Genomic DNA, 17,034 nt, shown 5'->3' with positions numbered 1-17,034 from the left:
CTATGCATTAAATTAAGTCGAAAGACAACCATTCCCAATATTCTTTTGGCAGCGACTTCAAATCTACTATCATTTCGTACAAGTAGTTCGAATTTTGTGGCCAATCGAATGCCCTATAAAATATAACAGGGGTATATCAATATTAAGAGGCATACCTCCTCCGCCCTTAAATGAGTGTTAGTTCAGTATGGTCAGTTTTTTCAGCTGTTTTCAGTTTTTTTATTTTTGAGCAATTTTATTTTGTTTCGTAATTTTCTCTCGCTTCTTAAAACATTCTCTTTCCAATTAAAATGTATTATGTTATATGAATCCGATATACGTTTTTGAAATGCATTTACATTCTCTTTGCCATGTTAACCTTAGAAAAACTTCTAAAATAAATTCAATGTGTTATAATGTCTTTTATTAAAAAACTGAATTTTTAACAAAACTTATCAATATATATTTTTTAATATACTATCATGACTTAGTTAATTTAGGAACATATACAAACAATTTAGTTTATTTTGAAAAAAAAAAAAGTTTACTCTTAATCATAGGCACATGCATTTTCAACGTTTAATAGTTTCCATAGGTTAGAGATTAGTCCAGACATATGCAGAATCCGGCATTTCTATTCAAAAGTAAACCAACATCGTATGGGATTTGCTTATTGTTGAAGGCCGTATGGTGACCTATAGCTGTTAATTTCTGTGTCATTTTGTCTCTTGTGTAGAGTTGTATCATTGGCAATAAACCACATATTCTTTTTATATCGATGTTTCTTCTTATTATTTTTTGTAGCATGTACAACAGACAGCGAATGCGAGACATTGGTCATTTGCCAGGAGGGTCAAATATCTTGTAAAAATGGACGCTGTATTTGTAACAGTCATTAGACATGCCAAACAAAAAAATGAATTCACCAGATTAATTTAACATGAGATGACAATGTTTGCAGAAAGCAAACAACATATATTAAATAATACTAAATGCATTTTATGTGCCTCTTGTTTTTTTCTTATTCCATTGAATAAAATGCGATAATTTCGCAAGTAAGTAACTGCCTTCAACGTCTTTCCAATAATTCAACTATTTTTTTTTAGCCTTACTTAGAACTATCCTGTTAAACAAGTAATAATAATAAGATATCAAGAATGTACTATATAGAATAGAGAAGTAAATGGGCAATGTACCAGAGAAACAACAACCCGACCATGGAGCAAAACAAAACAGCCGAATGGATCTTCCACCCGCTAGACAATACCGCATCCGGACTGTAGCTGGATTTACAAGAATGCGTACTAGTTCAGTGAAAATGGACATCAAATGAAAAGCCTAAACATATAAATGAACTAAAATGAAAAAATAAAAAATACAAGACTAACAAAGGCCAGAGGCTCCAAACTTATGACAGGCGCAAACATGTGGAGGGTTAAACATGTGAGATCTCAACACTCCCCCTTTGCCTTTAACCAATGTAGGTTAAACAAACGCACAGTAATACGCACAGTAAAACTCAGTTTAAAAAAGTCATAATGGATAACAAACGAAACTAAGCAAAATGACAATGATACATAATTTAACAAAGGACAATTAGCAGTTAGTGACATGCCAGCTCTGGATTTTAATTAAACTGATCGAAATATTGTGTCTTCATCATATGAAAACAACGAAAAATTATTTCCATTAGTGGTTTAGTATCATACCATCATAAAAATATGTGAAGAATTTTCATGGCTTAAAAAGGTTTTAGAATAAATGTGTTTATTTTCGATGCAAGACCATATGTGTGAATCAATATCAATTCCAATAGATGTCAACTTTAATCACCTGACAACAGTGTCGTTACTATATCCCTTCTGAATGATTCTGTTAAGAGGTTTGTTTTTATAATTCCTTCATTTTAATATTTGTATTCCGTACATTCCGGATTCTTTTTTGTAAAAATTATCTCTCCCTTACAGTACCTTATTTTAAAATAGTAAAAATGGAAGCAATTGAATAGATAACGCGCTGTCAATTTAGCTCTTGAAAACCGATAAATATCCGCATATCATCAATACGATCCGTATATAGCATTTGTTTTTAAAAAGACAAACGTATCACCTAGATGTTACTTACCATTCAATGTTCTTTAATGTATCTAGTAAATTTAAAACTGTTGTTTGATTGGTTGTAAAGTGAGATCTTAGAAGTTGAAGACGTATAACCCTTAATGACATACACAAAAAGTATCTGTTTTTAAGTGATTTTTTTTTATCTATTTGCAAATTTGTCGTCAAGTTCCTTGAGTAAAATTTACAGATCTAACATTGTTGGGTTGATGTTTAGACGAGTTGTATTTACATAATATATATATACAAAAACATGAAAAATAGAATCTGAGGTTACATGGTGTTTCGCATATGATATAATATAATAGTTATCTCAAACAGGCCTGAACAAAAAAGGTGTCTGTCTGTTTTCGATGACATTATTGCTCAACTTTAGGTTTTTGTTTTGTTTAATAAAACACATCTTCACAAAACAAAAAACAAAATGCAACCGGGGGCAGATATGCAAATAAAATTAATGCTTTAAAACATTTAGAATTTAACCTTTCTGCAGATTTTTCTCTCGATTGAATTTATTTTATGCCAAAAAGAACATCCACGACGATATGTAGCTACCTCAATCTACTGTTGGGTGAACATTGGTATCTAACTTAAAGTTTACAACTATCTGGAAGCCCCAAACCCCAATTTGAGTAGATATACGTGCAAAGGATATACAAGATTCTAAGGTGTGCACCTTCGATAAACTTTCTAAGCTCATACAACAGATGGAAAGAATTCAAATATACCAATTTGATCTTCTTGACCTTCTCTGATAATGAATGCAATCTTTTTTTAATTTCAACTGGATATCCGCCTGTATAGAATAAAGTAACTTCTGATTTTTAATGATTAATAGCCGTACCATTTTTCTTTCAGTTTTTATGTACAAGTACGACGAGGCATCATATAAACAGTCATTTGTTTGTGTGTCACATATTTGTTTTTCGTTCAATTTTTTACATAAATAAGGCCGTTAGTTTTCTCGTTTGAATTGTTTTACATTTTCATTTCGGGGCCTTTTATAGCTGAATATGCGGTATGGGCTTTACTCATTGTTGAAGGTCGTACGGTGACCTATAGTTGTTAATTTCTTTGTCATTTTGGTCTCAGGTGGAGAGTTGTCTCATTGGCAATCTTACCACATCTTCTTTTTTTTTATATATACCAATATCAAGATTTTACAGATAGAACTGTTGACCATACATTTCATGTATTAGTAAATAGTTTGAATATGAATATTTGACACGGAAGTTTCTAATAAGCTGGTTTTATTTATTGAAGGCAACACTATTTTTATGATTTCTGAACTTTAAGTTGCAAACATTTTCTTTCTTAGTCGTATAGCTTTAAAGGGGCACTAGCTACCAAATTCATGTTCACCGATTTGACTCAAATTCTAATATTCTATTTATAACAATGTAAAACATTGAGCCAAACTATCAAAAGTATAAAATAAACAATTTACAGGACATGGTCTCAATAAGATGCAGCTTCGTTTCGTTATAATTTTAGCAAAGACGCCATCTAATTAACCTATCGAGTTGACCTTCTATTACCATATAAGCGATGTAAACATAAACACAGATATAAATATATTAAGCAACTCGTGCAATTGTTTTTTTATAGGTCTGTTAAATTTTGTTTTATAAGTTATAAATTTATGTTCATTGTCGTTTTTACCTTTAAAAGATCGAATTAGTCAATCAAATTATTTACCTATGTTTAACTTTCAATGTTGACATTCTGTTCCTTTAAATAAAAATACACGGGCAATGCATGCGTTATTCCATCTCTTTCTACGGGGTTAAATTGGAGTTCACATGAATACGGATTTAATGAGGTCGAGTTATTCACTTGCAAGTGAATAATTCATTATAAATATTTATGAGCTTAATTTGACAAAATTGAACCATTTTAGCTAATAAAAGTAAGTTATTATTTCACTATTTCACTTTCATTAATGATTGAATAAAAAAAATCATACTTTATATTTTTTATATATCTCGTAGCTAGTTGCCCTTTAACAATGTTCATGTACTATGTTTCCTTGGCTTTAAAATGTTCGGCCATGAGCGTTCCTGGTGGTGTCAATTTCAGAAAAGTTCATTGGAGAGTATTTCATTTTATAAACATTTAGGACAGTACAATTTGAAAAAGTCATAAATTACTCTATTTGCGTTGTTCATGTTGTTGGTAATTAGGAAATAAGACAGAAAATTCAGACAGTCATATTCAAAATATTACATGTTCTATATGACAGTCATGTGGCGTTCACAAATACATACTTACACTAGCAAAGAGATATTGCTAACTTTCTTTACAAAAAACGAAATATATTTCGTGATATTGCAGCGTATTCACAAGGCCAAATTGCCGCACAACTTATCATGGGGTTAACTTAATTATGAGAGAAGTCATTGTTTAATATAAATAAGGCCATTAGGTTTCTCGTTTGAATTGTTTTACATTGTCTCATCGGGGCCTTTTATAGCTGACTATGCGGTATGGGCTGTGCTCATTGTTGAAGGCTGTACGGTGACCTATAGTTGTTAATGTCTGTGTCATTTTGGTCTCTTGTGGACAGTTGTCTCATTGGGAATCATACCACATCTTCTTTTTTATATAGGTAACATATGTCTTTACATGTGTGTGTCAACTCTGCATAATGCTTTAATAAATTTAGCTTAAATCCTGTAAGAATGAACTTTTTTTTCTTACAATATAAAGATTTAAAACTTTAAGATTACTTCATCGTCTGTTTATTCGTCATCATGTAAAACTTTTGTAGCAGTAGCAGATATTATTTTCCAGTAACATTTTACATAATAGTTTTTAGTATATTGTGATGTCAGAGTGCATCTAATGGCATTTTTACATTTAAAAAAAGCAGGAATCGTTTTAACTTTAATTATCTAAACTTAGAGCAATGGAGACTGTTAAAGCAACAATCTAAGTTTTTGTTAAGCAAGATAAGTGTAATAGCAGTTACATCATTAGTAACAGCTTATAGTCGTATTCTTATCGGTGAAACAAGAATTATGTATTGTTAAAACATAAAAAAATCCTGTATATCTCCTTCACCTATTGTTGACTATTAATGCGTCTTACAAATGTAAGTTACTTCCTAAATATGTATATATGTTGTTTTTTTAATCTTTATGTCTCTTATCAAAATATTTACAAATATGAATATCAAAGTTGCAAGTACCTTTTTTGCTTGTCTTATTGGTAAGTGAAAGTTTTATACTCAGTATAGTTATATAATTGTTTATATTATGCAGAAAACATTATGCTAAATCTCTTTTCAAATATTTACGACATAATATTCTATAAACATTCATAAACACATCAGTTTGTGTTCTTTTAAGGACATATTTTCGTATTATTCGTTTTAAGTTATGTAAGCAGTGTTTCTAGTGATTTTTAGTTATCTTCGTCTTGATCTACGTTAAATAGGAATGAGCTTCAATTTTGAAATGATAAATGCATTTTTAGCACTATTTGGTATTTCATGGCGGACAGTTTTTAATTGATGGAGGTTACTGCAGTGCCAGGAAGGAGAAAAATATCGTTTGCAAGATAACCAGCAATCCTCGTCAATTAAGTAGTTATCAAAGGTACCAGGATTATAATTTCGTACGCCAGACGCGCGTTTCGTCTACATAAGACTCATCAGTGACGCTCATATCAAAATATTTATAAAGCCAAACAAGTACAAAGTTGAAGAGCATTGAGGATCCGAAATTCCAAAAAGTTATGCCAAATACGGCAAAGGTAATCTATGCCTGGGATAAGAAAATCCTTAGTTTTTCGATAAAATCAAAGTTTTGTAAACAGGAAATTTATAAAAATGACCACATTATTGATATACATGTCAACACCGAAGTGTTGACTACTGGGTTGGAAACGTCGACCAGCAGTGGCATCGACCCAATTTTAATATTTGAAACTGTCACATTCAAGGTCGAACAAAAAAACTAAGTATTGGCAGTTTAGTGTCATTACTCACAAGTCGGCCACTCTTAATTTCATTGAGATGAGATATTGAACCTAATAGAAACTGTTGCAACAAGCTGGATTTAATACATATTGGTAGTAGAATAGCGTGCATTAACACGTTGATATTAGATGAAAATGCCTTAACAACAGATATTTAACCAATGGAGTTCTGTTATTCTTATTTTTGATTGGCCTTTATCCATATTGCCCTGTTTTACTTTTTTGTAAAACTCTGCAATCGAGCAATTTTATAATTAACTCAATTTCTAAATAATCTTTGCTTAATGAAAACAAAGAATTTTATTCATATGAGATTCAACGATTTATAATTTACTGTACTGTTTGACCGCTGATTGGTTTATAAAAACATCCGACTGCATGGGTTATTTTAGACAACGGACTGGTCGATAGGGATAGAGGCAGTCGGTTCCATTTTGATCATATTATACATTTATAATTTGAAAACGATTCTCTGTGGGTTCGTTCTTCCATTAAATTGGTCGTTTGTCTCTCTATTGATGATTTGAACGAATGATAATGTCATTTGTGGCAATCACCGATAAAAGGTAGTCAATACCACATCTTACATTAGCAGAAAACAACAGAAAAACGAAAAATACCAAAAATAATTCAAACTTTTAAGTCGGAAATAATCTGAAAATGTCGGATTTGTTTTGAATATTTGAGTATAAACCCTGTGATAAGTAAAGTATTCGTTCATAATTTTAGGGAATTTAAAAACATATCTAATTTAAAATATAAAAAATCAAATCAGGTCCTTCCTATTTTCTACCTTTTATAGAATGTTTTATTGTTGAAGAATGAAGACAACCCAATTACACTTCAAAATCAGGTACGGCTACGGAAAAGTAAAGGTTTTATTAGTTTTTCAAATCAATCTACTATGAACATCACCAACAATTCTATAATTTTAGTTTGTTATTTATATGCATTCAAGGATAGGTATTTTTTTATATCCAGAAAGAAAAAATAGCTCGGGACAAGCGGTCAATTTATTTCTGTTGGGTCGACGTATTTTCCCATAAAAATGATAGGGGAACGCAAGCAAATTAAAAGGTCGGCTCTATGTTTTGATCTTGAACCAGAAAAGAAGGGTCAATATCCATTTCACTTTTTATGTCCCACCTACGATAAAAGAGGGGCATTATGTTTTCTGGTCTGCGCGTCTGTTCGTTCGTTCGTCCGTCTGTCCTTCCCTCCGTTCGTCCCGCTTCAGGTTAAAGTTTTTGGTCAAGGTAGCTTTTGATGAAGTTGAAGTCCAATCAACCTGAAACTCAGTACACATGTGCCCTATGATATGGTCTTTCTAATTTAAATACTAAATTAGTGTTTTGACCCCCAATTTCAAGGTTCACTGAACATAGAAAATGTTAGTGCAAATTTCAGGTTAAAGTTTTTGGTCAAGATAGTTTTTGATGAAGTTGAAGTCCAATCAACTTGAAACGTAGAAAACATGTTCCCTGTGATATGATCTTTCTAATTTAAATACCAAATTATAGTTTTTACGGTCCACTAAACACAGATTATGATAGTGCGAGTGGGGCATCCGTGTACTATGGACACATTCTTGTTTGAGAAATGTTTTCGTCTAGAATAGGTTCATACTATATTTTCTGTTGGTATTAAACAGGAAAAAACTATAACTTAATTGACATATTCCCAATATCTTATATCAGTTGAAGCTTCTCTTTTACATATTAAAAGTATTTATTTAAAAAGTGTTCTTCACTTTATAACATTTTGCCTATACCAAGGCCGGAATATTGCAACTGTTTTTCACTTGTTCTGTTTATAAATAGCTTTTGATTTTGTCAGTTTGAGTGGAGTTCCCCTTTTGTAAATTTTCATTGGAGTTTAAAAATGTTCGAGATTATACATGTTTCTATCATTTCAATATCATTATTGAAGTATTGCATGATCAATCTGAGGACACGTTGATGATATCTTTAGAGCTTCAGCTATTCAGTAGAAATAGTTTTTTATATAAAAAACATAATCGGAAGTAGTGTATAAAGATTTTCAAGTTCATATCTGTTCAAAATATCAAATCACGATACTGCATATTATAAATTAAATAGACAACTAACGTCAATAGAATCTGTATGTTCAAAACGTCATTTCATTTCAGTATCCTCCATTTGTGAACCTTGTAGAAATGCAAATAATTGTGTAAACACACGATGTGTAAACCGGACAGTGATTAATTGTATTACCAACTTGTGTACTTGTGTAAATTCGTCAACCACCAGTAAGTATTGAGATACAGTATTACTTCCAATTCCAGCAAAACATACACCGATACTGTCAAAATAGGATGACCAGCCAAATGTGTTTATCTATTTATTGATCAAATTGGCATTGAGAAAAAACAGGAGCAGGGGGTATCGTGTTGTTTATTCTTTAGTTTTCTATGTTGTGTCATGTGCGCTGTTGTTTGTTTGTTTTTTTTTCATTTTTAGCCATGGCGTTGTCAGTTTGTTTTAGATTTATGAGATTGACTGTCCCTTTGGTATCTTTCGTCCCTCTTTCCCATATAAAGGTTTGCACTGACATGTCCCTTGTATCGGTCACTGTTTTTGGAATATCAAATATTAAATATATGCTTAGTGTCAATATAAGTTATATACTTGTATACTAATAGATACATAGTGTGCTAGTGACCTAAAACGGTATATATTGGGTCAGTAAATTCCATATGGGGTGAGTGCGAAGCTCGAATCCCTATATGGAATTTATTGATAAGATCCAGAATATGCATGAAATGTATAATTAGTTAACAAAGGTACCAGGATTATAATTTAGTATAACGTTCATTTTTGTAATGTTTTGATGTTCACATTTCAACAATTTTAAAAGAGAGTCATACAAAAATTATTTAAATAATAGAAAGCTTATGCGTACGAAAAGAATCGAAACTCAAAGAAGGAAAAGACAGACAGTCAATTGAGCTATAGAAAGAAGCAGTAAAGGGTACAAATTAGTTTAAAAACCAAAAGTAACTATAACTTATGTCCAGTCTTTAAACAACATTCACGATTAAACACAGAGTACCATTATATTTTTGTTTTTACTGAGTTTCTACATTCTTTCTTTGTAGAACCAACTAACGGCTGGAATTGTAAGTACAGAAATGTTTGAGAAACATGACGAGTATTTATATTTATATGCCATGATGGTGTCAACTTACTTCTCTGCATAGATTTACAAATAACTATAGTCTGATAATTTTTGCCACTCGTCTATTAAGTGAAAATATATATAATTCTTCTAATCCTCGGTACCATCAGAAATCGGCAGTATCCGTGGCATTTTTCCTTTTTATACTGTTTTTCAAGTTGAGTGTATTTTTTTTATTAGACGTGAACAAATTAAGATGGCATTGCATATTTAACGCTGACAAAGGCAGAACAGTCAAAAATTAACATTGTATGTTTTCTTTTCTTTTTTTTTAGTTTGTGAAGTTGACAGTGAATGCAAATCATTATGTCATCCGTATCCAGGACAATGTCATGGAAGACGATGTTTGTGTAGCAGTCATTAAAAGTACAAAAGAATAAAATATGTTTTCACCGGAATAATTACACTTGATATGGAGAACATTGCAAATATCATGTTTTTAATATTTTGTAAAATTGACAGAATACATGTACATTACTTGTTTCTGTATTTTTAATAAAAAATGAAAGATCAGTACTATTGAATTGCGACATGTAAGTTCCCTCCAGAAATGACGTTTTATAAACCCTTCCATTTGATTTAAGTAAATGAATTAGCACGTTGAGTTATCCAGCGGTTTAGTACAAAGTTTTAATGTCAATTTCTACATACACGTAAGAACTTATTGCGATATTAGCTTATTTTCATATACAAAATCATGTTTGACGAATCGAACGTTTTTATCTTAAGATATATATTCCATTCTAAAAGCCTTCCTGAATAGACAGTATTTATCCCTCATAAGGTGTCACTTTGACATGGAATATCAACGGTTTTTAGTGGGGTGTATTTTGCTCAGTCTTTAATTTTGTTATAAATAAATTTGGTGTATTTACTGTTTTCTGATTGGTTAAAAGTATTAGTTTTATTTTCAATGTTGTCAATTTTTATGGCAACACGCCCACTCTGACGTTGTGTATTCATACGCCAACATGTGTGTACGTTGTTATTGTTAATATAAATAATATAAAAAGTTCTTTGAGCCTTATTTTTGATAGAAATTTATTTATAATGAATGGCAATAATTTATTTTGAATTTATTGACCCATAAAATTAATTTTGATTCTTCACATTTTACATAATCCGCTTCGCGGATTATTCAATGTGAAGAGTCAAAAATTAATTTTATGGTTCAATAAATTCAAAATAAAAAATAGCCATTCATTAAGTGTTTTGGATACTTTGTTTATCTGTTGATCGTTTTACAGTGGGGTTTGTCATAATATTGTCAGTTATTTTCGACTTAAAAGTTCAAACATTTCTTTAGTATCTTACGTCTCACTATTAAATGCCCACACAGTAAATTATAGTAGCTGTATATACAATGTATATTTATAAACGAGTCTAAATTGAAAACTACGTTCAAACCTATGATTGCGTTGGATAAAAACCGCAATTTTTATACGTGTGCATGTAAAACAAATTTCGTTGTAGAAGGGTCTAAAAACAGTACAAACAACATTTCCAAAAGACAAAAAATATCTGTGTGTGTAAATGACATGAACATAGAAAATAGATATCGCTACATTTCGTAAACATGGTAAATACGACAAACAATGAGTTTTGCATAAACTAATTTATTTCAACAAACTTTACCTACACCTACATTCAAATATCTGCATTGGCTAAATCAAAATAGTATACTTTGATGAGTTCTAGTCAATAATATGTCCACAGTGTTTACAGCATCGTAGTGTGCCATTTTCGACTGGACTTCCGCTTGCATTGCCATTGGCCGATTTGAAGTCAGTAAATTGTGGTATGTGAACTTGGACGGTAGGGTTCTCTTCTTCGCTCGACTGATTTTGTTCGGAATCAGTTTCACGTATGTCATCTATATCACAAACGCCATTTCTTTGATCGTTCAACGTAGACAACTCCAGTATTTCCTCTATTTTTGAGTCTAGCGATCCGTACTTTTGACGGTTACAAAGTGGTCTGTTTACCTTATATGTGTCCAAACTTTGTTGTTTAGTACTGTCTTTAAGTTTTAACCGTCGTCTCGGGGACAAACGGATTGGTCTACCGTTAAAATCGGTATTTGTTATTTGTTTTGCAAATTCCACTATAACGTCATTGTTATCAAATAACGCTGCGAAACTTCCATTGATAAGTTTAGGTGACATTGGTACATTACTTAATAAGAGACTGATTCCGTAATCCTTCCGTTTCAATGGTGTGACACGGGGAACGCGCAAAATCGGGATTTCCTTTTCAAATACTTCGTCGTCAGGGGAGATTACTTCCTCGTCTGTTGATTCGTCATCGTGTAAGACTTTTGTAGCAGTAGCAGATATTATTTTCCAGTCACGTTCTATGTCACAGTCTTCAGTATATTGTGACGTCACAGTAAATCGAATTACGTATTTCCCTCTGAGTAATGCAGGGACCATATGAACTTTTCCTGAACGATTAAGCCGTTTCAGTAATAATTCGGTCAGTTCATTTTCTCCCTGAAATGAGAATAAATACCCATTGTTTATATCATGTTAATAATCTATTCTTGCCTTTAGAGTATAAACATTTGATTTGTTTTTATATTTGTTAAACATATTCAGCTATGGAAGTAGAACAATTATCCAATTTCAAAGTGTAACTCCTGTGAGTGTCATCCAGTGACGGTCCCAATATATGTAAAACAGTTGTGTAGTACTACGACGCACACACAGACCATTCGGTTTTCATCAATGTGTGGATTTTATAAATTTGTATGTTCAAAGAAGGATTAACATTTTTCTATTACATGTATTAGTTCATGGCTTGCTGTTTTGAAAAGAAAATATTGTTGATAGAGTTGTTGATGTTAGCTGCCTGAATATAGTTCAGTTATCGTCGTTAGTTAACTCTTTTTCCTCTATGATACAACCATCAACACATTTCTAATAATGATTTGAACATTTTAATCAAACTAGTTATTACCTTAAGTCGAAAGACAACCATTCCTAGTATTCTTTTGGCAGCGACTTCGAATCTACTATCATTTCGTACAAGTAGTTCAAATTTTGTTGCCAATCGTATGCCCTATAAAATAAAACATATCAATATTAATAAGCATGTCTCCTCCTCCTTTAAAAGAGTGTTAGACAATAACAATCAAAACCAAGGCGTAAACAAATACTTATAAAACCAAAAGACATTTACATCAACAGTTATAGATGATAAATAAGAAACCACACGAACTCCACTAAAAACCGAGAGTGAAATCAGGTGCTCCAGAAGAGTAAACATTTCCTGCACCGTGTACGGCACCCGTCATGTTGTTTCTTTGTTCAGTTCGGTAATGATGGAAGGTTATTATGACTGAGGAAGAATAACAGATATGATTTTTGACACACTTTTGTCATAATTGCCAATCAGCTTATGATGGCGACCGTAAAATTTTTTGAGTGATGACCTTAATTTGATTGATTCATAGCACTGTCTTAGTTAGTTATTATCGTCTGTTACCTTTTTTTATATTTTTTAGCAAATCTAATTTTGTATTTTCTCTCAATTCTTTTGACTTCCCCACATAAGGTAGCTGTGTTTACTGTTTATATCATGTAACCTCGTGCAATTTTTCTGTTTTGCTTTTAACTTCTATATATTTATAATTGTAAGTGTGTTTACCACTTCAAATTACTACCAACACCATTTGAAAAAGAACATTCTCTACGGATGTGTCATCCACGACCAAACAAATTGCAGTTATCGTTCGGCATAAAAAATATTAAAAATTAAAGGTAACACAAATATAATCAACACTCTGATATTGGGTGCACCGTCCTAATTGTCATACGCCATGTTTAATTATGAAGACTTTGACTGAGAGCACGGTATAAAAGCTTGCTTATTGAGTTGTACAAGTCTCACATTAACCAAAAGAAATACACTTACTTTTCTAATATGCATCTGGAGACCTTCAACACCAAATGAACGTATAACAAACCACAGTTTGAGTGATCGAAATCTTTTACTCAGAGGTATTTGCCAGTGCTGTAAATTGTAATTAAAGAAAATATCGACCAATTAGTTTAAGAAATTATGGCAACAATTGTTTGACCTTAGTACTGGACATAACCAGTATACACAAAATGGACAGTTTAGCGATACATTTTTCAGACAGCCAACAGATAGAAACAATATATTTTATCATAAATTAACATGAGTATACAGCATTGTATTATGTCTATAATTAATGGTAACGTTTCATTTGATAATTTAGCTTTTGGTCATATATATCCTAGTTTTAAATTCTTTGTGGTTTAGAAACAATTCATTTTATCATAAATTAACATGAGTATACAGCATTGTATTATGTCTATAATTAATGATCACGTTTCATTTGATCATTTAGCTTTTGGTCATATATCCTAATTTTAAATTCTTTGCGGTTGTTGTTGCTTTCATTTAAATATGTGTTTTGCGTTACTGAAGAGGATTTATTCAGAAAAATGCTTCGAATGCACAACATGCATTATTGTTGAAAAATAATAAAAAAAATTATTACGTATACGTTTCCTATATTAGATACCACTTGTCACAATCACTGTGCAGATTTCTCTAGAATCTACATGCTTCATAGTTAATTCCCTTTTATTATTAAGTAAACGATAAATTAAAATCACGTACGGCAGGCTGTCCCAGTCAAGTATCTATATCACCCCTGAGGTCTCAGCTTAAGTGAGCAGTTGATACAAATTTTGCCATGGATTTTGGTCTAATGTAAACAGTGAGGTACTAATAAATAAGGACGAGACATTTAATTGTAATTCTTTGATGTTGTTTTTTTTTTGTATATTTGTTACAGGTATACTACTGTTGCCTTTATTTACATTTTCCACATTGTTTTAAGTTACGAATATATTGAAACATATAAAGTTAGTACAATATTTGTATATGCAATTAAAAACCCGTTTTAAAGAATATAACTTTTTTCAATATTTCATATTAGTTTATTTTTTTTCTAAAGAAACATGTATGTATACTTACCATATAGTCAATTGCAGCACCTTTAAAAAAGTAAATTCATTAATTAAACAAGTTAAAATAAAAATGCCATTAAAATAAATGTGAATTCATTCCACTGTTACCATAACCAAAGCCGTATTACTGGCTATCGACACGGCAGATAAAAGAAGATATTATGTGCATATCTGATTGCTACTGAAATTAGTTGTAGTTTGACTTTTGTAAGCAGCAGGTTTGTGTATGTCTTTTCGATTGGTATTGCAATGCAATAGAAATTGCAATCGTGTAACGCAGTTTTTACCTATTTACCTCTACCTAACTGTTGGCTGATAGTAGGATAGGATATTGAAAACATCAAGTCATAACATGATTTTATCAGCAAATGCTGGTATGTGACCAAATACATAATTAGCGTTTTATCCCTATTCATCACACACATTTGAATCAGAATTACAGTATTACAAAAACAAAAGACAAGCCTGTCATAAATAGCTGCATATCAGTTTAGTTTGTCAAAAACCGCTGCATATCAGTCTTTTTATGTTTATGTGTGTTTTGTTTACTGTAGTTTGTATGGTTTTTTTTTTTTTCGTTTTTAGGCATGGTATTTTTAATTTATTTTTTACTAATGAGTTTAAATGTCTGTCTGGTTTCTTCAGCCTCTCTTTTATAGATCTTTGATAAGTTCAAGATGACAAATGATAGCCTCATCGTATCTCTTAGTTGCCAATCGACCAACAAAGGAAATCGAACATCCTGGGGAATTGAATAATAAAGATGTGCGACCTCTCAATTGAAATATCTCTGTATTCCTCTCCTTATCATGGATTCCATTTCAAGTTTCAATCGATTAATGATCACTTTACCTATTTCCAGAAAAATGTAGAAACACGATCGGGATAATGCAGTCAGTAGCCAAGACAATTTCCTTAGAAGATATTGTTTATCCATATCTATTGAGTTGGTTAGATATTGAATAAAAAAGTAACTGTTAAATATCAAATTTGGGGCACTGTGTTTGAAAAGCTGCCGGGTAATTTTACTTAATGAGGTAATATATTTAGAATTTATATTAATTTTAAACGAATATCAAGAATGTAAGTCTCATCTTCACATTTCTTTTATATTATAATAAATGTGAGATAACAATAGATAGTTTTAAAGATATGCTTAATGGTCATTAGTAACTAAGGGGGACATTACTATATTTAAAACTGAAGTTTGTTAACTCGTTAGTGTATCGGACATACTTATACTTTTTAAATCAACACTAGATAGGAAATCACATGAGAACTGTGTCAAAAGTGAATACTCCGTGACTACTATTTTCCTGTATTTGATTAATCAACGTGTGTTGTTGTAATACAATTCTCTTTAGTGCATCATGTAAACCAGCTTTTTGTCGCAAATACTGTATTTCGCGTTCAGTCCTTTCTATTCGACTTCGCAGAGATTTATTTTCGTGATCTTCTAATTTGATTAATGTAATTATAAAAGAAAAGATCGAAGTTTAACATGTTTGCGGCAATTTATATTTGCAATATTTTGGTACTCGCGTAAGTTGTTATTCGAATAAAAAATAGTTAGAGAAAAATTATGTGGTTTAGAAAATATGATAATATAAATGTTTAATATAAATTCAAGTTTTTGGTTAAAATATGAATAAATTAATTACATATTTTCCTAATTTTCTAAACATGAAAGAATTATTAAGTTGTCTCTTCTGTATTGGAATTTCAAACATGATAGTTTATTCTCCAAACTTAATTATTTTCAGATACATTCATTATTTTGTTTATGTTGTCCATTTAACATGGCAATGGCCATTAAACATATGACATGCAATAGAATGTCTCATAATTCAGTATTGTGAAATAAGTGGAATTCAAGAATAATCATAAACGTATTGCCATTTTCTCTTATCTTCAATTGTCACATGGTCTTATATCAATTTCTCCTAATAAGATTTCACTTTTGTCATTATGACAAACAGAAGTGCTCTTTACCAGATTAATTATCTAAACATATTTTGTCAACAGTTTATTTCTGATTTACGCGAAGTGATAAGTCTCGAAACAAATTGACGATCCCACTCAATTCCCTATATTTATTGACCAATCAAATTAATTATATGTCGCGAGTGCAGATCATATTTAAATGGCGTTGCATGTGAGGAGCTGATAAGATGTCATTACTGATTGGAAATAATTTGTTCTTTAAACCACTCAATGAAATAAAGCTGATGGTGATTTGTGATGAGTCTAAATGTCAAACAAAGACGGAAAGCTTATTTTGAATAGTTTCTGTCTAAACGAAACAGCAATGAATTATATTGTGATCTCAAATTCATCTTTTGTAAATAAATAAGACTATTCTTCAGCTGACCGGTATGTGATACTAAAACTGGCTTAATGTAGTGTTCTTTTACTTCTTAATGGTATATATGTTTATGATATTTGATACTAAATCAACTTCTTTCATTTCTTAAGTTCCTTCACACAAAAATAATTTCCTTAATAAAGCACAAAGAAACAAAAATAGAACCATAATTCTATGCAGTTGACACATTCCCTGTTTCAATTTCATTTAATACTTCTTTGCAGACATAAGTAAAATTAAATAGTTTTTATAAGTTGTATCATGATCTTTAGCACATCCACATATGCGACCAAATTTTTTTTACAAAAAATGGTGTATTATACAAATACTCGTTTCTACTATGTTCAAACATTTATGATACATACGAAAAATGGAGAATTGTATTCATCTT

General features: G+C 31.1%; 1 protein-coding gene and 1 long non-coding RNA gene across 3 annotated transcripts in view; one reads left to right on the top strand and one right to left on the bottom strand.

Annotated features, from left to right (window-relative positions):
* The window catches only part of LOC143052508 (aromatic-L-amino-acid decarboxylase-like), a 132,833-nt gene that overhangs the window by 74,806 nt on the left and 40,993 nt on the right, over positions 1-17,034 (bottom strand). Inside the window, exons 10-13 of one of the 2 annotated variants that reach the window (XM_076225555.1) lie at positions 14,286-14,305; positions 13,191-13,289; positions 12,234-12,335; positions 10,878-11,767 (exon numbers count right to left, since the gene is read on the bottom strand). The exons of the other annotated variant lie outside the window; for it this stretch is intronic. Coding sequence (XP_076081670.1) covers positions 10,970-11,767; positions 12,234-12,335; positions 13,191-13,289; positions 14,286-14,305 — 1,019 coding nt within the window. The 3' untranslated portion in view covers positions 10,878-10,969. Of the gene's footprint in view, positions 1-10,877; positions 11,768-12,233; positions 12,336-13,190; positions 13,290-14,285; positions 14,306-17,034 lie in introns of those variants that run through there. 2 annotated transcript variants of the gene reach the window in all.
* Positions 5,191-9,791, top strand: LOC143051276 (uncharacterized). Its single transcript, XR_012970682.1, has 4 exons — positions 5,191-5,306; positions 8,227-8,346; positions 9,196-9,216; positions 9,551-9,791. It is a non-coding gene; the product is annotated as an uncharacterized LOC143051276 (long non-coding RNA).

This window comes from Mytilus galloprovincialis, chromosome 11, assembly GCF_965363235.1.
Source record: "Mytilus galloprovincialis chromosome 11, xbMytGall1.hap1.1, whole genome shotgun sequence".
Lineage (NCBI taxonomy): Eukaryota > Metazoa > Mollusca > Bivalvia > Mytilida > Mytilidae > Mytilus > Mytilus galloprovincialis.
The sequence above is the reverse complement of the archived record's forward strand: the minus strand, read 5'-3'. Positions and strand labels throughout refer to the sequence as shown.